At 47.1% G+C, this 22,038-nt stretch overlaps 2 protein-coding genes across 17 annotated transcripts in view; both read right to left on the minus strand.

Annotated features, from left to right (window-relative positions):
• Positions 1–2,551: 2,551 nt before the first annotated feature.
• On the minus strand, positions 2,552–17,067 carry GDPD2 (glycerophosphodiester phosphodiesterase domain containing 2). Of its 11 annotated transcripts, XM_014465857.2 has the most exons (17): positions 16,716–16,835; positions 15,389–15,428; positions 15,066–15,179; positions 14,689–14,792; positions 14,314–14,407; positions 14,096–14,155; positions 13,766–13,864; positions 13,503–13,596; positions 13,211–13,404; positions 13,017–13,099; positions 12,771–12,921; positions 5,852–6,073; positions 5,500–5,648; positions 3,764–3,911; positions 3,537–3,619; positions 3,263–3,291; positions 2,552–3,176 (listed from the first exon to the last, which is right to left on the minus strand). In XM_014465857.2, the coding sequence occupies exons 3-17, from the start codon at positions 15,168–15,170 to the stop codon at positions 3,124–3,126; spliced, it is 1,668 nt and encodes a 555-aa protein (XP_014321343.1). In that variant the 5' UTR covers positions 15,171–15,179; positions 15,389–15,428; positions 16,716–16,835; the 3' UTR covers positions 2,552–3,123. The 11 variants fall into 11 exon arrangements, with proteins under 11 accessions (XP_014321343.1, XP_006082966.1, XP_014321347.1 ...); XM_006082904.3 differs by lacking the exon at positions 15,389–15,428 and having other exon boundaries at positions 13,211–13,356; positions 16,716–17,067; XM_014465861.2 differs by lacking the exon at positions 15,389–15,428 and having other exon boundaries at positions 16,716–16,846.
• Positions 17,068–19,675: 2,608 nt separating this feature from the next.
• The window catches only part of KIF4A (kinesin family member 4A), a 175,038-nt gene continuing 172,675 nt past the window's right edge, over positions 19,676–22,038 (minus strand). For all 6 annotated transcript variants that reach the window (XM_023764470.1, XM_023764481.1, XM_023764474.1 and 3 more), the window contains 2 exons: positions 20,663–20,785; positions 19,676–20,388 (listed from right to left, as the gene is read on the minus strand). In XM_023764470.1, the coding sequence (XP_023620238.1) occupies positions 20,188–20,388; positions 20,663–20,785 (324 nt within the window). In that variant the 3' untranslated portion in view covers positions 19,676–20,187. The remainder of the gene's footprint in view (positions 20,389–20,662; positions 20,786–22,038) is intronic.

Below are 22,038 nucleotides of genomic sequence, written 5' to 3' on the forward strand. Positions count from 1 at the left end.
GGTAAACAAAGAATTCGGCAGCTTCCCAATGCTGTGTCTGGTTTGGGGCTAGCAAATTCTTGGCTATGTGCCCTCCCTCTCTGCTACCACCATGCGGCACATCCTGTCCTCATGAGAGCTTTTGAGGACCAGAGCTTTTTCTCCTAGTAACCTAGCATTCTGGCCCAGGTGTTGGTCTAGGCCAGTGATGGCGAACCTATGACATGCGTGTCAGAGGTGACACGCGAACTCATTTTTTTGGTTGATTTTTCTTTGTTAAATGGCATTTAAATATATAAAATAAATATCAAAAATATGTCTTTGTTTTACTATGGTTGCAAATATCAAAAAGTTCTATATGTGACACGGCACCAGAGTTAAGTTAGGGTTTTTCAAAATGCTGACACGCCGAGCTCAAAAGGTTCGCCATCACTGGTCTAGGCAGTTCAAGGCTGGGGCCACAAAAACCTCTCCACTTGGGACTCGTTTCTTCACTCTCAGTTAGTAAAACAGGAGTGTCATTGTGGTGGAGCCCCAAAGCACTGCAAATTTAGTGGAGAGCTGTGCCCAGGAGTCTCATGGTGGGCTTTTACTCAAGAGTTGCAAGGTATAGACACCATGCTAAGATACTGGCAGCCAGAGAGGGTCCAGCTACTGCCCCAATCGACCACACCTCCACAGGGCATGGTGGCAGGGGGAGGCTCCTTGCTCTATATGCTTCCACACTGAACTGGGTCGGGGCTGTGCCTCAGCTCTATTAATAACCCCCCTAACCCATTCTGGTTGCCCCAAACCCGGATGCCAGAAGCTGTGAGTCATCAGTTAAAAATAACGGAGAGCAACTGCACCCGAACTCCAATGAGCAGCTCCCCCTGGCCCTCCGCCCTCAAGGTTTTGTCAGTTTTAGTCTCCAGCTCGGGGCCTCACAGAGCTTAAGTGTGCTGTCAGAGCTGAGTACCCAAGGCTTGGGGCTAGGGGCAAGAGGTTAGGGGCTGGGGCTGGGTTCTGCATTCTGTTGGGGGTCTGGAAGCTGAGAGTCTGGGAGCTGGTGGTTTAGCAGGCGGGGACTGGAGACCTTGGAGGTTGTCAGGGCTAGGTAGGAAGGGGAGGGGAGGAAGAAGCTGCCGGGCTGTGAGGCTGGGAAAGAAAAGTAGGGATGGGGAGCGGAGGCACATGCTGAGAGATGAGAGCCTGCAGTACCTGACAGGCGTGGCGACCCAGAGCTGAGGCGGGCAGTCGGCCTGATTCAGGGGCGGGATCGGGAACGGGCAAAAGTAAGGAAGGATATGCAGCCCAGAAAGGTACTGTGTGAAGATCTGCTGGGTAGCAGGAGGCGTGGACCCCAAAGGACCAGGCCTGCAACAGCCGCGGCGCGCGCTCCCGGGGCGCCTCTGGCGGCCAGCGCGCAGCACGCCGTGCCCCGCCCACCGCGCCAGCTGCAGGCCAGGTATGTTGGCGCGGACCGCTGCCTGTGTGAGTGCATGTGTGTGCAGGGAGGGGCGGGGACGAGAGGAAGGGACGATGTCCTGGAGGAGTGGGGGTGGGAACACAAATACAAACTCGCCCCTAATCTAAATCTAGAGGCCGGAAGTGGCTGGGCATTCTGGGAAATGTAGTTCCAGGGGCTTCCTTGCCACCGAGTAGGTGGTTCTCAACCTTCCTAATGCCCCGACCCTTTAATACAGTTTTTCATGTTGTGGTGACCCCCAATTTCATTGTTACAAATTAAACATAATTAAAGCATAGTGATTAATCACAAAACAATATGTAATTATATATGTGTTTTCGATGGTCTTGGGCGACCCCTGTGAAAGGGTCGTTTGACCGCCAAAGGGGTCGTGACCCACAGGTTGAGAACCGCTGGAGTAGGGGCTTGTCTCGAGGTGCTAGTGCGCTCCCAGGTTCCAGTCTGGGGAGAGGGGAGGAATGGAGAACCGAACCTCCCTTGCCAAAGCCTCAATTCGATTTGGCTTCGTGTGGAGATGTAAATTGGGGCGAATGTTGGTGCGGTGGGGGACCAAAGAGTCAGCCATAGAGCCCCCTCCTGTTCACCTTTTTGCCTTAGTACCACCCCCTTCTATCAGGCGACTTATCCTAGGCCAGCTCCGCGCTAGTCACCTGGGAACTCACGAGCAGAAACACACTGGAAACTTGCTCTTCGCGGGAAAGGCAGACCGGGGACCCAGACCCTGCGCGCAGCCCAGATAAGCGAAAACGTGTGGAAATAGGACTTTGCCCCTCAGGGTCCGGAGTCAAGGACACAGGTCCCCAGCTGGCAGGGGAAACAGGTGTCATTCAGCAAACATGACCGACGCGCAGCCTTCCTCTTGGGGAAGGTGACCACAAGGTGGAGCTACAAAGCAACTCTATACTACGCTCCTTGGGCCGCCTGACCCCCTCCCTTGACAGTGGCTCCTTCATTCCCCTCTTGCAGTGCTTCATTGCCTCAAGTGGTCCTCCTCCCCCCTCCAACCCATACATCTCCTCATGATGACCCCTCATTGTCACATCACATACAACCGTAGATGGAGGGTGCATCCTCCCCCTAGTGCTGAAAAGATGAGACTGTGGACAAATGGAAATTAAATTCATTCAGAAAAGGATTAATAGACAAGAAACATGAACCAACGTGTCTTGAAGAAAAAGGCTGTACGCAGTAAAAAGCCACCTGTAGGCATAGAACTACATGGCTAGATGGGCTCTTTAGCTCCCAGCCTCTATGCAGGAAAGCAGCTAAATTGCAGTGGTTGGGGCGACACAGTGAATGGAGTGGGGTGGGTTCTCCAGGAAGGCCGTTTTCATCTCTCCTTCAGTCACTGTTCCAAGCTGTTCCATCCCTGATACACCCTGTGCTTTCTACACAAGAACATGTGCACACAAGTCTGAAACATTTTCTTGGCAATCTCCCCTGTTCTAGAACGTTTTATTCTGGGAGACATTTCTCATGATTTACTGTTTTCCACCACCACCTCAGGTCAAAACCCAAAGGGGAGAAGATTCCATAGAAGCTTGGGGCATATCCACCATTTCCCTCATAATTCAAAGTTCACTCCACCATTCCACTGTAGCCATGCTCCCTTCCTTGCTGTTGACAGATGTAGACAGGCCTCAGACTCTGGCTGGTGGGGGCCTAGGGCAGGGCATTCACTCCATTATGAAATTGTTGATCCTGGTCAGCAGCACAGCTGTTTCTAAGCCTGGAGAGGTGAGGAGGACATGGCAAGAATGAGTAATGGGAATGCTAGTGGAAAAGAAAAATGAGGTAATGGGAGAAAGTTCTTACCAGTTATCTCTCTCTTCTCGGCACATCTCCTACAGGGAAAAAAGCTTCCCATGGTGAGTTCAGCCACCTTCAAGCATGACCTTTTGAACCTGGGTTCCCCCAAACTGCTTTTCCCAGGTTCAAGCCAATTTGGTGTCCAAGGAAGGGTCTAAGAATCTCAAAGGAACCAAACAGACCCAACCCCAAACTCCAGGCAGTATGAATCTGAATCAGTCCCATCACCAGGACCCTGGGGAGAATAAATATCCAGAAAGCTAAGGCACAAAACACTCACCCACGGAGGAGGAACAGCCACAAAATCAGCAGGGTGGAGACACAATCAATGAGGAGCCATATCATTAGGTAGGTTTTAGGGGGCTGTGGGAGTAAAAAAAAAAAGGGCCCCTGTTAGTGGCCAGAGCCCCAAAGGTAGTATATGGGGGAGAAAGGAAGAGAGGGGCAGAGTTAAGGAGAATCAGGGAAGAGGAAATAGGAGGAGGTTGACAGTAGTAGAGCCCTCACAATAAGCCAGACGGGGTAACGCATCTGCTGCAGCAGCTGGCAGTCATTGGTGGTGACCGAATCCACCCCTGCACACCAGAGTATGGAGAAGAGCCAGGGCTTGTTCACAACAAATAGGTTCACCGAGACATTATCCTCATGCAGTGCTCTATGGAGGCGAAAAAGAAACAGGTGATATCCAGAACCGTGGGGCACAAGGCATGGGAGGCAGCTCCTGTCTGGCTTGAATCTACAGTGTCACTGCAAAGGAGCTATCAGTTCAACCTGTGCTTGGCAGCCCCTGACCAAAAGTGATTTTCTTTGCATAGCTGAACTCTGCCTTTTGGTGAATTCCTAATTTTGCTGTCTGGGGTCACACAAATGTGTCTCTCCTCTTTGTCCCATGACAGCCCTTCGATGGTCTGAGGAACATTGACCATGTCCCCCTGAGTCTTCTCTTTTGTAGGCCCAACAGTCACTGTCCTTCTAGCTGGGGCTTGGAATCTGGCTTATCTCCTTCACTATACAAACCCATTTAACCTGATCTTACTCCAGTTTATCAATGTTCCTTTCAAAGTATGCATCTGCAAATGATATCCAGGTGGCTTGCACAAGCTTTGAGTAGAACAAAACTCTTCTTGCCTTCTCGGCACTATGCCTGTATGAAGGCAGCCCACGGTCAGGTTAGTTTCAGCAATATGACGTGCACCGATGACTCATTATGCACAGTGTCCAATCAAAGCCCTGGTCTTTTGCACACATTTCTGCTGATGCCAGTGTCTCCTCTCTTGTCTTTGAGCAACTGAGCTTCTTTTGAGCCCCAAATATGGGTTTTTACATCTATCCCTGTTGCGTTTCATCTTGGTACCTTTGGCCTATCATCTCAGAGTGCTTAGACCTTTCAGGGCCTTGATTTCATCATTGATATATTCATTACCAAGTCACATGTTTTGGAAATGTGATCGGCAGTCAATGCTGACCAGGACAAGACTAAGGTGAGGGGCACCCCAATGTTGTCTCCCTCCATGGTGACAACTTGAGGAAAGGTCTTTGAAATATTTATTATAACTGGTCTATCTATCATTCAGCACACATTTTTTGTTCTATCTAACCAGAAGAACATTAGAAAAGATCTTGGCGGCTGAATGTTTTGAGGTTGATCATGTTTACTGGATGGGTCAGCTTTGGGGGCCTAGCTCACATTGGTGACTCTATCACCTCTCTCCTTTGCATCCATCCTCTCTAGCACTTATCTCTTTGGTGTAGAATGAAAGCTAAAACCCTTCTCTTGGCCTACAAGGTCTGATCCAATTTGTTCCCTGCCCACCTCTCCAGCCTCACCTCCACCTTGCTCATTAGGCTGCTGTTCCTGCTCTTCTGCAGCTCTCCTCATTGTTCACTCCTGTGATGCATCAGGTCTCAGCCTAGGCACCACTTCTTTAACCATTCTTCCTAATGTGGCCCCTCACTAACCCCTCCTTCCCAACTCCAATTGCTCTATTGCATCTCCCCATTTTATCACCTTCATATCATTTATCAGTGTCCAATATGCATATATTTTGTTCAATGGTTTATTGTTTTTCTCTTTCAGTTGTATGCCCAAAGACTGCAATAAATAGTGCCTGACATACAGTAAGCATTTGATAAATATTTGTTGTATGAGTGAATGAATGAGTGGTCTTTGCCCTCCCCACATTGGCTCTTCCCCACCATTAAGCTGCATGTGATCCCCTCAGCTCCTTTCCTCTGGCACTTACTTTATATCCAATTGTGGTAGGTCTTGATAGGGGAGGTTGAGAAACAGGGGTCTCTCAGTTCTGTTGACTCCCAACTGTCCATATATCTGATGCATTCTGGGTGCCCGTTGTTGGACATTAGCCCGATCTTCATCTGGGAGCCAAAGGACCTGTGGTTCAAGGAGGATGGGTGTGAAGCTGGGGAAGGCCTGGGGATTCCAGGGGCAGGGGAAGAGCAGAGAGGTTTGACCACAGAGTGGGGTAAATGAGCTAGGTGGGGCCCTGGGGAAGGGACAGCTCAAGATTGTCACCATGGCCTAGGGAAGGCAGTGTGGGGGGTGGTGAGGGGCACTTGGGATCCTGGCAATATCACCATGGCTTGAGGGACCCTTGAATTCAGCACAGTCTCCAATGTCAGGTTCACGTAAGTGTCATAGTATGTGTGGTTTCGTGGTGGGCGGCGCAAATCAAACATAATGGAAAGGTTGAGGACTGCAGCTTCCTTCAATAACTCTTCCAATGTTGGTACTGTCTGATTCTCAGCCTCTTTCCGATCAAGTCCTGATAGCTGTGTGGCCTCCCAGAAGGGTGGCCTCTATAAGAAGAGAAAAATTATTTCAAGACCAGAAGAAGCCTCTGGGTCATTCCCCCATCCTCATCATCTCACTCATTCCCTGACTTGGGGTCCAGCTTCTGCCCACATCGTTGTCAGGGTCTTTCTTTCCTCAAACGATGGCCTTTTCCAGACCTTCTAATGCCTTAATCTGTTAACCTACCCTCCTACCTTCCCATTTCCTAATTTCCTCTCTCCCACTACAATTTCTCTTTGGTTTCATGAAGATCTCTGGGATTGTGACCCCTTGGTTTTATCCCAATATCAGCAGCTTTCTGGCTCTACCTACACCCCCTTCCCATGGTCCCTCCACAGTTTGAACTCTTCCACAGCACCTTCAACAGCTTTCTTAACCTACCTGTTCTACAGGTCCAAATTTTGATTCAATTCTACAATTGCCCCAGGAGGCAGAGCACACTATGTGGACTTTTGGCACTGCAGTCCTGTTTTTCTCTTTGGTGCCACTTAGCCATCTGTTTTCTTGTCCTTGATATACTCTCTCTCCCCCATTTCTCCTAGAGGCTATTCCAAACCTGGGTCACTCTTCTCTTCCCTTTGTAATCAACAAATTACCTCCTAATCACTGACCTGGTAAAAGCAAGTTACTTAGCACTTATTAAGTATTTACTATGTGCCAGGTAGTGTTAGAAGTACTTTATGCAACAGACCCTGTCTAGGAGGCAGGTGAAAATTTCCTCTTTGAATGTTGAAAGATTAGGTAGACAAGAAGCACTCTGGAATGTCATAGTAAGGACTTCCATATATCTACTTTTCTACAAAAGCAAAAAGAATATGGCAAAAAAGGTAAAAATTATGGTTGATTTCTTGAATATAATAAAGATGTCAAGTATGAAATCTTTAAAGTTATGGGGAAAAAATCTCATTGATGAATTTTATATCCAGTGAAAATATCCTTCAAAAATAATGTCAGCCATGGCCGGGTGGCTTGGTTGGTTGGAGCATCATCTAGTGTACCAAAAAATTGTGGTGTACCAAAATGGTTGCAGTTTGATTCCTGGTCAAAACACATACCTAGGTTATAGGTTTGATCCCCAGTCAGGGCACATATGGGAAGCAGCCTATTGATGTTTCTCTCTCACATCACATCAATGTTTCTCTCTTTCTCTCTCCCTTCCTCTCTCTCTAAAATCAATTTTTAAAAGACATCCTAGGGCAGTGATGGCGAACCTTTTGAGCTCGGCGTGTCAGCATTTTGAAAAACCCTAACTTAACTCTGGTGCCCTGTCACATATAGAATTTTTTTGATATTTGCTACCATAGTAAAACAAAGACTTATATTTTTGATATTTATTTTATATATTTAAATGCCATTTAACAAAGAAAAATCAACCAAAAAAATGAGTTCACGTGTCACCTCTGACCTAGGGTGAGGATTTTAAAAAAAGGAATAAAAAATAATGGTGGACCCAAGCGCATTTTATGAAGCCAGCATTATCCCCAAAACCAGATAAAGGCACTACAAAGAAAGAAAATTATAGGCCAATATCCCTGATAAACATAGATGCTAAAATCCTCAACAAAATATTAACAACCGGATCCAGCAATACATTAAAAAGATCATACACCATGATCAAGTGGGATTTATCCCAGGGATGCAAGTTTGGTACCATATTCACAAATCAATGAACGTGAAATGCCACATAAACAAAATAAAGGATAAAAAGCACATGATCATATCAATAGACTCAGAAAAAGCATTTGATAAAACCCAGCACCCATTTGAGATAAAAACTTTTCTCAAAGTGGAAATAGAGGTAACATACCTCAACATAATAAAGACCATATATGACAACCTACAGCCAACATCATACTTAATGGGGAAAAACTAAAACCATTTCCCTTAAGAACAGGATCAAGACAGGGATGTCCACTTTCACCACTCCTGTTCAACACAGTACTGGAAGTCCTAGCCACAGCAATCAGACAAGAACAAGAAATAAAAGGCATCCAAATTGGAAAGGAGGCAGTAAAACTGTCATTTTTTACAGATGACATGATACTGTATATAGAAAACTCTAAATATTCCACTAAACATCTCCTAGAACTGATAAATGAATTCAGTAAAATAGGATACAAAATAAATATTCAGAGATTGGTTGCATTTTTATACACTAACAATGAACTATCAGAAAGGGAAACTTGCCATGGCCGGTTTGCTTAGTGGTTAGAGCATCAGCCTGCACACCGAAGGATCTCTGGTTCAATTCCCAGTCAAGGGCACATACCTGGGTTGCAGGTTTAATCCCTGGTCCTGGTCAGGTGTGTGCAGGAAGCAACCAATCAATGTGTCTCTCTCACATCAATGTTTCTCTCTCTCTTTCCCTCTCCCTCCTTCCCTCCCTTCTACTCTCTAAAAGAAGTAATGGAAAAAATATCTTCAGGTGTGGATTAACAACAACATCAACAACAACAAAAGGGAAACTAAAAAAAACAATCCCATTTACAATTGCATCCAAAATAAAATACCTAGGAATAAATTTAACCAAGGATATAAAAGACCTGTACTTGGAAAATTATAACACACTGAAGAAAGAACTGAAGAAGATACAAACAAGTGGAAGCATATATCATGCTCATGGATAGGAAGAATTAACATCATTAAAATGTCCATACTACCCAAAGCAATCTATAGAATCAATACCATTCCTATCAAGGTTCCAATGCGCCCGGCCGAGTGTTGACCTATGACCCAGGAGGTCATGGTTCAATTCCTGGATCCCCAGTGTGGGGTGTGTAGGAGGCAGCCGATCAATGATTCTTTCTCATCATTGATGTGTTCTCTCTCTTTCTCTCTCTGTTCTCTCTCTCTCTCTCTCTCTCTCTTCATCTCTGAAATCAATAAAAATATACTTTAAAAAAGATTCCAATGGCTTATTTCACAGAACTAGAACAAATATTCCAAAAATTTATATGGAACCACAAAAGACCCCGAATAGCCACAGCAATCTTGAGAAAGAAAAACAAAGTTGGAGGTATCACACTACCTGATATCAAACTATACTACACGGTCACAGTAATCAAAACAGCATGGTGGTGGCATAAAAACAGGCATATAGATCAATGGAACTGAATAGGGAGCCCAGAAATAAACCCACGCTTTTATGGTCAATTATTATTTGGCAAAGGAGACAAAAACATACAATGAGATAAAGATAGTCTACTCAATAAATGTGTTGGGAAAATTGGACATATATGTGCAAAAAAAAAACAAACCAAAAAACTAGACCACCATTTTACACTACACATAAGAATAAACTGAAAATGGATTAAAGATTGAAATGTTAGATGTGAAAACATAAAACTCCTAGAAGAAAACATAGCAGTAAAATCCTGGACATTGCTCTTAGCAATATTTTTTCTAATATATCACCTCTGGCAAGGGAAACAAAAGAAAAATAAATAAATAGGACTACATCGAACTAAAAAGGTTTTCCACAGCAAAGGAAACCATTAACAAAATGAATAAACAGCCCACCGAATGAGAGAACATATTTGCCAATGATACATCTGATAAGGGGCTAATTTCCAAAATATATAAAGAACTTATACAACTCAAGACCAGGAAGACAAACAATCCAATTAAAAATGGGCAAAGGACCTGAATAGACACTTCTCCAAAGAGGACATACAGATGGCCAATAGACATGAAAACAAGGTCCCTAATCATCAGTCAGATGCAAATTAAAACCACAATGAGATATCGCCTCACAATTCCTACCATCAATAAATCAACAAACAAGTGCTTGCAGAGATGGGGAGGAAAGGGAACCCTAGTGCACTGCTGGTGGGAATGCAGATTGGTGCAGCTACTGTAGAAAGCAGTATGGAGTTTCCTCAAAATATTAAAAATGGAATTGCCTTATCACCCAGCAATTCCACTTCCAGGAATATACCTGAAGAAACCCTAAACCAGGGGTGGGCAAACTTTTTGACTCGAGGGCCACAATGGGTTCTTAAACTGGACCGGAGGGCCGGAACAAAAGCATGGATGGAGTGTTTGTGTGAACTAATATAAATTCAAAGTAAACATCATTACATAAAAGGGTACGGTCTTTTTTTTTTTTTAGTTTTATTCATTTCAAACGGGCCGGATCCAGCCCTCGGGCCGTAGTTTGCCCACGGCTGCCCTAAACACTAATTCAAAAGAATATATGCACTCCTATGTTCATTTCAGCATTATTTACAATAGCCAAGAGCCCATCAGTAGCTGAGTAGATAAAAAAGCAGTTGTACATTTACACAATGGAAAACTGCTCAGCCGTAAAAAAAAATAAAATAAAATAAAGAAATCTTACTTTTGCAACAACATGGATGGACCTAGGGAGGGTTGGGGGACAGGAGGGAGGGGAGTAAGAGATCAACCGAAGGACTTGTATGCATCCATATAACCATAACTAATGGACATAAGACACTGGGGGGTAAGGGAGGGCAGGGGCTTGTCAAGGGCGGGGGGGAAAAGGACACTTATGTAATACCCTTTGTAATACTTTTAGCGAAAAATAAAAATTAAAAAAAAAAAAAGAAATCTTACTTTTGCAACAACATGGATGGACCTAGACAGCATTATGCTAAGTGAAATAAGCCAGTCAGAGAAAGACAAGTACCATATGATTTCACTTATATGTGGAGTCTAATGAACAAAATAAACCAACAAAGTGATGACAGATTCAGAGAACAGACTGACAGCTGTCAGAGTGGATGGAGGTTGTAGGGCTGGGTGAAAAAGGTGAAAGCATTAAGCAAAAAACAAACAAACAAACAAACAAACAAAAAACAACCAAAAAACTCCTGGCCAGTGTTGCTCAGTGGTTGAGTGTCGACCCATGAACCAAGAGGTCACCAGTTCGATTCCTAGTCAGGGCATAGGAGGCAGCTGATCGATGATGATTCTCTCTCATCATTGATGTTTCTATCTCTCTCCCTCCCTTCCTCTCTTTCCAAAAATCAATAAAAAATATTTTTAAAAAACAACAACAAAAACTCATAGACACAGACAACAATATGATGATTATCAGAGAGAAAGGGGGTGGGGGAAGGTAGAAGACGGCATAGGGAGGATAAATGGTGATGGAAGGAAACTTGACTTAGGATGGTGAACACACAATACAATATACAGATGATGTGTTATAGAATTGTGCACCTGAAACCTCTATAATTTTAGTAGCCAATGTCACCCAATAAGCTCAATAAAAAAGTGATAATACACATGTTCTCTTAATACATACTTTCACATTTTCAAATAAAGTCCTAATAAAAAAAATAATGGTGCAAAAAGAAGACTTTTCCAGATAAGTGATTATTGGGTGAATTTGTCACCAGCAGGAAATTGGAGCATAGTCATAATATTACTCATTGTGTAAAATAAGAACAGATATGCTCATATTTACATGAGCAAATAAATGAATACAAAATAAATGTGAGATAAAAGAAGTACTTTATGTGTATCAATTTATTGAATCCTTCCAATAATCCTGCAAGGTACGCTTATTATTCCCATTTCACAGATGAGAAAAATGAAGCACAGAGAGACTAAGGAATGTTGCTCAGGCTCACAAGGCTAGGAAGTGGTGAAACCAGGATTCGACCCAGATATCCCTTGTTCTTAACACTCTGATATGTAAATATATAGAGAGTTAAATGGGGAAAAAAAAGAAAGTTGCAAAAGAATATGTGAAGTGGTCCTATTGGTGCAAAATGAAAAATATATATGTGTGTGTGCATATATCTGTATGTATACATATGTATATATAGAATATGTACCCAACTGTTAACAGTGACTATCTCAGGGGGATTGGATTATGAGTTTTTAATTTTTAAGTTATTTCTCTGATGTTTTACTTTTTTAAAAAATATATTTTATTGATTTTTTACAGAGAGGAAGGGAGAGGAATAGAGAGGTGGAAACATTGATGAGAGAGAAACATCAATCAGCCGCCTCCTGCACACCTCCTACTGGGGATGTGCCCGCACCCAAGGTACATGCCCTTGACTGGAATCGAACCTGGGACCTTTCAGCCCGCAGGCCGACGCTCTATCCACTGAGCCAAACCGGTCAGGGCTGATGTTTTACTTTTTTACAAGGAACATGTATTACTTTCATAATCAGGAAAAGAAGAACTGAAAAAACTAAGTATCCTTTGCAATGTATTCCATCACCTGCAGGATTGAGTCCACCACACACCTGGGCCTGGCATTTGAAGCTTTCTAAGACCAAGCCTTTGCTCCCCTCACCAGTCTCCCCTCCCACTGCTCTTATCTCCTGGTGCCACCAAGCCACTTTCTGTTCCCTGAAAACACTTCTTCATACTTCTGGGCTTTACCCATGCTCTTGCCTCTGACTAGAATTCCCATTTCCTGCCTTGTCCATCTTAAAAACTGCTCAGGTGTCCTCTTCTGTGAAACTATGCTTGACCCTGTCCCACACGCACCCTGCCAAACAGTGACCTCTCTACTCAGTAATTATCGATACTGTTATCGCTGTAGTTTTCATATTCTGATAGCCTGTTGCCAAAGCTCTCATTTATACTAGGAGGTTATGACCTGAGGGCAGACTGTATACCTATTGCTCAGCACAGCACTCAGCACTCGCTTATCAATGAATGAACTCTGCCCTGAGGGCCACTGCAGGTGGCTATCTCTTCCAGGACGCTGTCCTCACCTTCAGGAACCAGGCCCCAGCATTGAGTCTCTTCAGTTCAGCCCAGGAGAAGTCGCTGCTGTGGGCGGTAATTCGGGTTGGGAACACAGAGGCCACATCTGTGGTTCTGCTCAGGTGCTCATCATGCATGAGGAAAGGGATCCCATCGGAGCTGAAGGCATGAAGGATGTCAGAGGGCCAAGCTCTGGGGCTGCTCTCATTTTCGGAGTTCCCCTGCTGTGTCTGTCAGCCCCCAGTTTCCCTCACCTGATCATCACATCGGTCTCAAACACATTAGCTCCACATTCTGCTGTCTTCCGAAGGGACATCAGGGTATTCTCAGGGGCCAGCTGGAAGAGGGAATTGGTGAGGCAGTCACAGGGAAGGGTAGGAGCCTGGGAACCCACAGGTGTAGCCACTGCAGACCCTCCCTGCCTTGCCAGCATTCTGCCCACACTCACCATGGGGGCCCCGCGGTGTCCAACCAGCCTAGGCTTGGGGGATACGTCTCTGGGTTCCATGATACAGGTTGAGGAGATGCATAGGGGGGACAGGTAGATGGCCAGGACAATTGTAAAATACACGAACAGTAGCACAATCTTGTGGCCTGTGAGGAGTGGGGGACCAGCTGTGGAGAAGGGGCAGCGGGCGAGCTCTGGGGGCAGAAAGCAGAGTGCAGGTGCAGGGAATCAGGCAGCAGGAGGCTGAAGCATGGATGGCCAGTGAGGGTGTGTGTGGGAGTGGAGTTGGTACCTATTTTGTGGATATGGTAGAAGTTATCAGCCACAGGCCAGGCCAGGATGGTGATGAAAGCAACAGCTCCAATGTGAAGGAACGGGGCTGTGGCCTATGGAGGAGAGTTGGTGAGGAGGACTCTGTCCTCCCTTTCTTCTCTGAGGACCTGACTTTTAGAATTCAGACCTACTTGCAGTTTGGGGGGACCAGGGAGCAAGATAGGTCCTGGGGTTGGCCACAGGCCCAGGCTCCCAACCAGGGACTGGAGATCAGCCACTCACCCACAGTGACAGACGTAGGCTAAGCCACTCCTCCTGCCATTGGACATCCAGTACCACGAGTCCAGCGAGCACAAGAAGTACAATGAGGAGCAGCAGCACCTGGGGGACCCGGGATGAATAGGCTACTTGGGCTGCTCCTCATTCTATGAAAACAGAACCATTCTCCTCCCCTGACTCCTTTATTTTCCTTCTTTCGGTTAACAAACATCTACTGGGCTTCAGGTCTTCAGTTTGAGCCCGGGGTTAGAATAGTGAGGTTTTCGACAAATAGCCAACCAAATGCTGGGATCAGGAGCCCCCTTTTCCTGCTCACTCCCATTCCCACTTTACCTTGTGGACACTGTGCAGGTGTAGAGGCTGGCCACAGAACCACAGGAGCACAGCCAGGAGCTGGGGGTAGAGGGTGTTGGAAGTAATGAGGTGCCAAAAGAGGTGGGCCACTGAGGTGGGCTTCCCAGGCTGACACCTCCCTCTTCCCCTCCCCACAGTGGGACGGGTAGAGCTGAACCAGAAGGAAGGGCCGAGGTGGGGGCTAGGCCAGTACCCACCAATAGCAGGGACGCATATGTGACCAGTAGAGAGACAAAAAGCGTAAATGCCAGGGACCAGTCCATCCAGTGTCCCCACTGGCGGAACAGGAATCTGTGGGAAGGGAGAGGGAGGTATCCGAGTGCAGGAAGGGGTGTCAGCAGGGGCCTGAGGGGAGTTGGGGTGGGTGGACCAAGAAGGAGGACTACAAGGTAGTGAGGGGCAGCCTTTCACAGGGCCAGGGACACCAAGGACTGGGAAGCCTTTGTGGAGGGGTCTTCTAAGGATGTTGGGCAGCAGGAGAGATAGGCAGGGCTGGGGATGACTGAGCACCCAGGGGCCCAGTGTGGGGAATAGGTTGACATGTTTGCTGAGGCAGGGGGTCCATGACACACTCATTGAAGTTGTGCAGGTCATTGAGAAGGATGAGCCCGATGTACAGCCAGCCCAAGGAGAGGAGGACAGTGAAGAAGAGCAGGCCAAACCACATATATTCACACTGTAAAGGAGCAGGAGAGAAGTTCACAGCCGATTCCCACTTTCAGCTCAAAGTCCCCAACGGATGGCAGCTTAAAGGGACTTCCTGCCAGGCGTTGGGCTGCTCTGCTCTGCCAGCAGCTCTTTCCATATTTGAGAGAGATTTTCTTCCTGGGGAGAGAAAGCCCCTTCCCTCCACCCCCAGCTGCCTCTGAGCGCAGTGGCCTCCTTAGCCTCCTTCTCCCCTTCACGAGGCCTCTGCCTTGGACTTCAGGTGCCCCCATCCCTACTCCACCTGGCTGGTTTTCATCCTGTCCTTGGGACACTTCCTCCAGTGGCAGCTATACAGGCAGTGGATGCTGCGGGCCCAGACGGAGCAGCAGTTGGGGGACTTGGCCATGGTGAGGGCCTGGGGGAAGAGATACTCTGCCATCAGGGACCCTGGTGAAGGCAGATCCCAGCCTTCCTCCCAGTGTATCTGAGGAGCCTGATGGAGAAGCAAAGGCCTGGGCTGCTGCCCAGCAATGGAGGTCATGGAGCAGGTCCTGTGTGCCAGAGTGGATGAGGAGGTGAGCAAAGGACGACAATCTCCAGGGTCTTTCCCTTTAATCTGGATACCTGGTCAGTCTGGGACACTTGGGAAATCCAGCTTGTTGGCCTGCAGGATGAACACGCAATGCAATCTCTCCTACCTAATAGCATGCCCATTTAACAGGAGAAACTGCCTGGGGTGGGGCAAACTCAATTCAACAAGTTGAGGCAGATTTAACCAAGCTTCAGGCAGCCCCAGGAATTAGGAGTAACATGAGGCTGAAGTTCCAGTTCTGACCTGGGGCTAAAGGGAGGCCTAGCTAGTGGGCCAGTTACTATGGATACAGATTACACACATCACAAAGCCCTGACTGAAAGATTCTCTGTCTCCACCTTCCAGGGGGGCAGGGAGCACAGCCAATAAGAGGAAGCCAGAGGAACAGGCAGTCTGGGTCACTCCCAGACTTAAGGGGCTCTTTTCCTGTCCGCACACCTGGAAAATCCAAGCCCTCTTGCCCCAGTCCGATCACTTCCCGCCCAGTCATCCCCCCCCACCTCAATCAGTAACCCAGTCTCCACCTCCCCCTTTTCAGGGCCCCACCCTCTGAGGTCCCTTAGGTGAAAGTGCAACAAATACAGGCCAAAGGTATGGGTGGTGTGGTTGTCCTGGGGCAGGCGATCCCTGTACCTTGTGCTTTTGGGTCAGGCTGAGACTGAGTTGGCTTAATTGATCCCAAACTAGGCTGGGTGTGTGATGGTGATTCTCCTAAGAAGGGGTGCGATTTGTGTCAGCACTTGTCTGTGCGTGTGTACTCGTGGCTGGCAGTACAAATGGGTTTGTTGATGACTTTGGGTGTGTAAAGAGCTCCTAAATACACCCAAAGTATGTGTGATCTGTGGGACACAACCCCTTGTCATTTGAGCTCTCCGGAGGCCGTGGAGTCTTAGAGGGGTGCACAGTGGCTGGGCCCCTGAAAGGAGGGAGGGTGTAGCTACTCCTGAAACAGCCCTCCTTACATTATGCTTGCCTTGGGAAAGGAGGTTAGGGTAGGCTGTGGAGGGGTGGGGGCCTGAGGCTGGGGGAAGGAAACCTCTCTGCTTCCTGAGCTCCCTCCTAGGAAAAAGTCATCCCAAAGGGAGGCTCTGCCTCTTCCCACCCTGGGACTGGGTTGTGGTAGCCTGCCCTGGGCTCCATCGGCACCTCCTGCCTCCTCTCAGATCCTGCCCCCAGTACCCCAGGCACTGCCTGCCAGAGCCCCACCTCCCTCCAGGAGCTGTCTAGAGAATGGGGTCAGATCTGAGCAGCTTGAAAAACCCTCAAGGAAGCTGAGCAGGGGTGCTGCCCAATCCCTGCAGGTTGGAGCCAGCCTCCGCCCCGCTGCCTGTAGCCCCCCAGCCTTCCCAGCCCTCACACCTTTTCTCAGCGGCAGCTCTGCTCTCGGCTCTGCACTGCACCGCTTCCCAGATCCTCTTCGAGTTGTGTGCCTCCTCTCTCTTTCAGTCCACCGCTCTGCCCCACCAGTCAAACAGGTGGCACTGTTGCCACCTACAGGAGGCTGTGTGGGTCCTCTCTGAAGGCCTGCAGCTGCTCTCTGGCTTGTGCCGTTTGGGTGGGAAGATGGGAGGGGGGAAGGGGGAGGGAGAGCAGATCTGCTTCTTTACTCGCTGCTGCCGGTCAGGGGGCTTTGGGGTGAGGAATTCTTTTGTACAGCCTTCCCGGTTCCTCTGTCCCTCCTCCTGCTCCCCTCAGTCACTGCCAGGGCTTTGTCCTGTCTCTGGGAGGCGAGGGCTTAGGGCACTGGCAGGCGGGAGGGAAGCTGGGGGGAGGTGACTACACAACTTTGCAACTTTCCAGAGAAGGGGCCCACCCTCCCCCCTGGGGAGGGGTGTGTGTGAGGGAGTCCAGCATTTGGTCTCAAGCTTCATGGGAGGACAGCCTTCGTTCATCAGCCTCCTTTCCCTCTTGGGAGTCTACTCCCACTTTTGCAAAGTGCATCAAGAAGAGAGAATTGCAAGCTACTTCCTGATATCTGGACAGCAGATCACCCTGCTTCTAGGCCGGGGTCCCCATGGGCTTTGTGGCACCTAACCTTCCCATCCATCACCCCAGACAGTATATGCTCATTCAGGATGGCCGAGACTCGCATCATTCCAGCTGCTTTATCTCCAAGGCATCTAAAGTCTCCTTCTAAGAATCATTTGAGGAGTATAGGGAGTTAGGGTCACTGGATTGTGAAAGATGAACACATTGTCGATGTAAGAAACGTTCAAACCTGTAGATAATTTTTATAAGTTTATTCGAGCCAAACGGACAATTTCTGGGAAGCAAAATCTCAAGGGATTGAGAAAACGCTCTGAGAATGGCAGTTTTACAGCCTAGTTTATACACTAGAATCAAAGCAGGAGACTTAAGGAGGGTTACATGAAATCCATTGATGGTAGATTAAGGGGTCAGGAGAAAGAAAAGAAGGAAAATCTCTGAATTGGATAAAGAGTGAAATGGAGAGACTCAGACATCTTTTACATTGGTGGGTACAGGATAGTTAGCATTTACAACACATACAGATGGTATGTAGGCAACAAGATAACAATGAAGGGTTCATAGTTTCTGCTCTGGTGTGCCCTGAGGGATCTGGATGAGATTACTCTGACATTCCAAGGGTATGTTATCTTAGATGCAAAAAGACAATATACAGGCTCACTTAGGGTAAAGATTGAACTATGTCAAAGAAGATATACAGGCCTAGAATGTGACTCCCCCCCCCCAAACTGGTTTTAGTTAGGAATTTTTATGTTCAGACCATCCTATGTGGTTACTTTAGGTCTCTGAGTCTGTAAGGCCACCACGCAGGCCTCCCTTGAGCTTGTTAGGTTTATTATGTAGCCCTTTCTTTTGTCCACAACGTACAAAAGATACTGTTACTACATCACAGCAGACAGGGCTGGCTAGCACTTGTAGTCAGCTTAGTGCTAAAATGTAGGGCTCTGGGTGGGACTGACCTTCCCTCTAAGACAGTGGTTCTCAACCTTCCTAATGCCGTGACCCTTTAATACAGTTCCTCATGTTGTGGTGACCCCCAACCATAAAATTATTTTCGTTGCTACTTCATAACTGTAATTTTCCTACCGTTATGAATCGTAATGCAAATATCTGATATGCAGGATGTATTTTCATTGTTACAAATTGAACATAAAGCATAGTGATTAATCACAAAAACAATATGTAATTATATATGTGTTTTCTGATGGTCTTAGGCGACCCCTGTGAAAGGGTCGTTCGACCCCCAAAGGGGTCGCGACCCAAAGGTTGAGAACCGCTGCTCTAAGATGTGATGGCTCAAAGCCTATGGGTTAATGCATTGTTGGTGGGAAAGGATGCCTCTCTGGGGATAGCTTACCCATCCCCCCACACACACTGGGTTTGGGAGAGTGAGAAGACTGGCTCTCTTATGCCAAGAGACAGCCCTCCTCCCTCTCTGCTTTCCCATTGTATCCAGGGGCTCTAGTTGGCAATGCAAGAGGCTCTCTTGCTTCCTGGACATTAAAATGCAGAGAATTAGGGCTGCCTGCTGGCAGAAGGCCAGAGAGGGCTGCAGGGCAGCTAGTCCTCCTGCAGGCTTCATTCCCAGCAGATTGTCCTTTAGTTTCCTTTGCTTGGCTCTGGTGGATTTTAGAGGAGTCTGGGCTTTCATGTGCTGAGTTCTGGGAGGTGCTCTGGAAGCTTTTACTGGGGGCGGGGTGGTGAGAGGGGAGACTGGGATTCAGAATGCATGGATATGAGAGGCCCAGGGCTTGAAAATTCTTCAGAAGGCTCTAAGGCCAGTCAGCAACCTGTGTTTGGCATTTTAGGGCTGGCCCCCTTGCAGTTTTAAGCAGAGATGGAGAACTCTGATGCCCAGTAAGGAGTAAGCACAGCCCTCTGCTCCCCTTTCAAAGGAGAAAGCAGGTAGCAGTGTGGCCTAAGGCATATGCTCAAGCAAGAAGTCAGGCTGCAGGGCTTTAGGGATTGCCACCACTGCCACTCTACTAAACACATGAAGCTTTGGTATTAGACCTGGGTTCAAGTTCTAGCTCCATTACCCACTAACTTTGTGACTTTAAATAAAACTGTGGCAGGTGCATGGGGATGCCTGGTAAATATATCCCTTTCTCGTAAATCTAGAGGCTGGGCGGGCTGTACAGTGGAGATCAGGCCACTGGCCTTGCTAGTTTTATTACAATTTTCTGAGGTAGCAGAATGACGTTAAGACATAATGTGTTGCTCCATACGGCTCTTAGGGGACAGGGGCCATGACAAGGCGGTGGGGCCTGGCTACTTGCCTGGCATTCCCAGGGGCGGAGGAACACGGGTTGAAAATATAGCACAGAAGGATCTTTCCAAACAACAGAAGCACTAAGCTTTATTTCTTTATTTCTTTTAAAAAACTAACATTTTTAAAGATTTCATTTACCTCAGGACCATGAAGAGCCACTTCCTGAGGTGGGTTGAAAGATGGGTGTCAGGCGTCCCACCCAGGGTAGGCTCTGTCATTAAGCTGAGAGAGCCTAGAGATAAGACAGCCCTGGGAGGCAGCCTGAACTGCTGGCAAATCAGAAAGAGCTTGACTGTACTGGGGATTGGTTCCCAAAGAGTCAGCAGGAAGGTCAGCTGGTTCTGTCTTCAGCAGGCGGTTTAGCACCCTTCTAGAGAGGAGAGAGCAATAGTTTGGGGCTGGAGGGCTAGAAACTGAGGACCGAGCCAACAAAATTCCTTCCTTTTCAGTAACATGCTGTCCCTTTTATCAACAGCAAGAAACCTGAAATGTAGAGGAGTCATTAAAAAACCTCCTCTGGCTGCAACCAGAAGGTGTCTTGTAAGCCAGACTGGGGCAGAGATGAGTCCAATTTTAGGGAGCCTCTTCTTCAATAGGGGAGCAGCCGGAAAAGAAGCTGACATTGCTGGCCAGAGCTCGTTTCTTTTTCTTCCCTGGAGCTTTATTTTCTTGGGATTCTGTGGCTACATGTTTCAAGTCTGGGAGGCCAAGGGAGGAGGTGTCTGGAGCAGTCTTTAACAGAACCTGCTCCACTTCACACATCTCTTTCAGGATCTAGGAGGGAAAGAAACAGGTATGACTACATCTCAGGTGGGGGCAGAGGCTCAGCCCAGCTCAGCCCCCACAGATGCCCAGTACACTTCCAATAGTATGAGGTGTTCCGTAAGATTGCTCTGCAGGAAGCAGGAAGAAACAGACTCTATGCTCCATTCCCAGTTCCCAAGAAGCACATTGGCCCTTTCTCCCCTCCCCCCACCACTGTCGGTCAGAGCTAAGGCAGAGATGGACCATAATACAGCTGGAAATGCCTGCCTTTTAGCCTACCTACCTTACTGTTTGGAGTGGCACAGACAGGGTTGAAGAAGCTTAATCCTGGGGTCACTTCTGTGGGATCCTCCAGTTTGAAGGAACCTTCGGAATCCTGGGTCCTCTCAACAGTTCCCAAGCTATCCTGAGAATCAAGCAGACAGGCTATTAGAAATTCAGTTCCCAGGGTTATAGAATCACTGTTCCCGTTCAACCAGAGAGACACCAGCTTGGAGGGCCTCATCAGTTTCTAAGCAAGTCTCAGGGAGACCCTGCTTGGGGTCATAGTGCTTGACGGCAGCTTCTGAAGGCGAAGGACTAGGTAGGATAGTGGCACAGGATGCATCATGAGGCGAGGTTTAAACAAGACCAAGCCTTGGTGATTTCTTTAACTTTCCCTTTTTCCAATCTGCAATATTCTTTTTAGTACCTCTACAGGGTGTTGTCTGTATTATTTTTTTTTTCCAGAGAAGGAAACCGAGGCCAAGAGAAAGAAGTTACTTAGGCAGTGAGATGACTTTGGGGTAGAGCTTTGATTAGAATTATAAGCTTCTGTTATGAAAAAAGAACTGGATTAAGAGTCAGGAAGCCTAGGGTCTAATCTTTTATTGGGGTGACATTGGTCAATAAGATTATATAGGTTTCAAGTATAAATTTCTATGGTACATGATCTGTATATTGCATTGTGTGCCCACCACCCAAAGTCAAATCTCCTTCTGTCACCATATATTTGACCCCCTTCACCCTTTACTACTCCCACCTTCTTCCCTCGGGTAACCAACATGTTGTCTGTTTCTATGAGTTTTTGTTTGTTTATTTGTTGCTTTCAGTTCTATATCCCACATGAGTGAAATCATATAGTACTTGACTTTTTGTCTGACTTATTTTACTTAGCCACAGGAATAGACTCCCAAGGTCCCTGAGACATCTGCAATTGTTAGCCTTACCTCTTTAATCTTCTAATAACTGCCTACCTTAGAAGTATCCTATATAATAAAAGCTTAATATGCTAAGTGTCTGGTTGTTCATTTAACCAATCAAAGTGTAATATGCTAACGATATGCTAAGGCAGGGGTCCTCAAACTTTTTAAACAGGGGGCCAGTTCACTGTCCCTCAGACCGTTGGAGGGCCAGACTATAGTTTAAAAAAAAACTATGAACAAATTCCTATGCACACTGCACATATCTTATTTTGAAGTAAAAAAAACAAAACGGGAACAAATACAATATTTGTATTTGCATGTGGCCCGCGGGCCGTAGTTTGAGGACCCCTGTGCTAAGGCCACTCAACTGCTCACTATGACGTGCACTGACCACCAGGGGGCAGATGATCCAACCGGTACGTTAGCTTACTGCTAGGGTCTGGCCGATCAGGACTGAGCAAGATGGGCTGGACAC

Source organism: Myotis lucifugus, unplaced genomic scaffold, assembly GCF_000147115.1.
Source record: "Myotis lucifugus unplaced genomic scaffold, Myoluc2.0 scaffold_4, whole genome shotgun sequence".
NCBI lineage: Eukaryota > Metazoa > Chordata > Mammalia > Chiroptera > Vespertilionidae > Myotis > Myotis lucifugus.

Bases quoted from the DNA above. Each gene is read 5' to 3' on its own strand.
- GDPD2 (XM_023764422.1), bottom strand. From the start codon at position 15,054: ATGGGGGCACCTGAAGTCCAAGGCAGAGGCCTCGTGAAGGGGAGAAGG. The intron at 14,408-14,791 runs GTGAATATATGT...CCCTTCCCACAG, and splicing joins CTCTCCTGCTCCTTTACAGT to ATTCCTGTTCCGCCAGTGGG. The intron at 3,292-3,536 runs GTGAGTGTTTTG...TTTTCCCTGTAG, and splicing joins TGGCTGTTCCTCCTCCGTGG to GAGATGTGCCGAGAAGAGAG.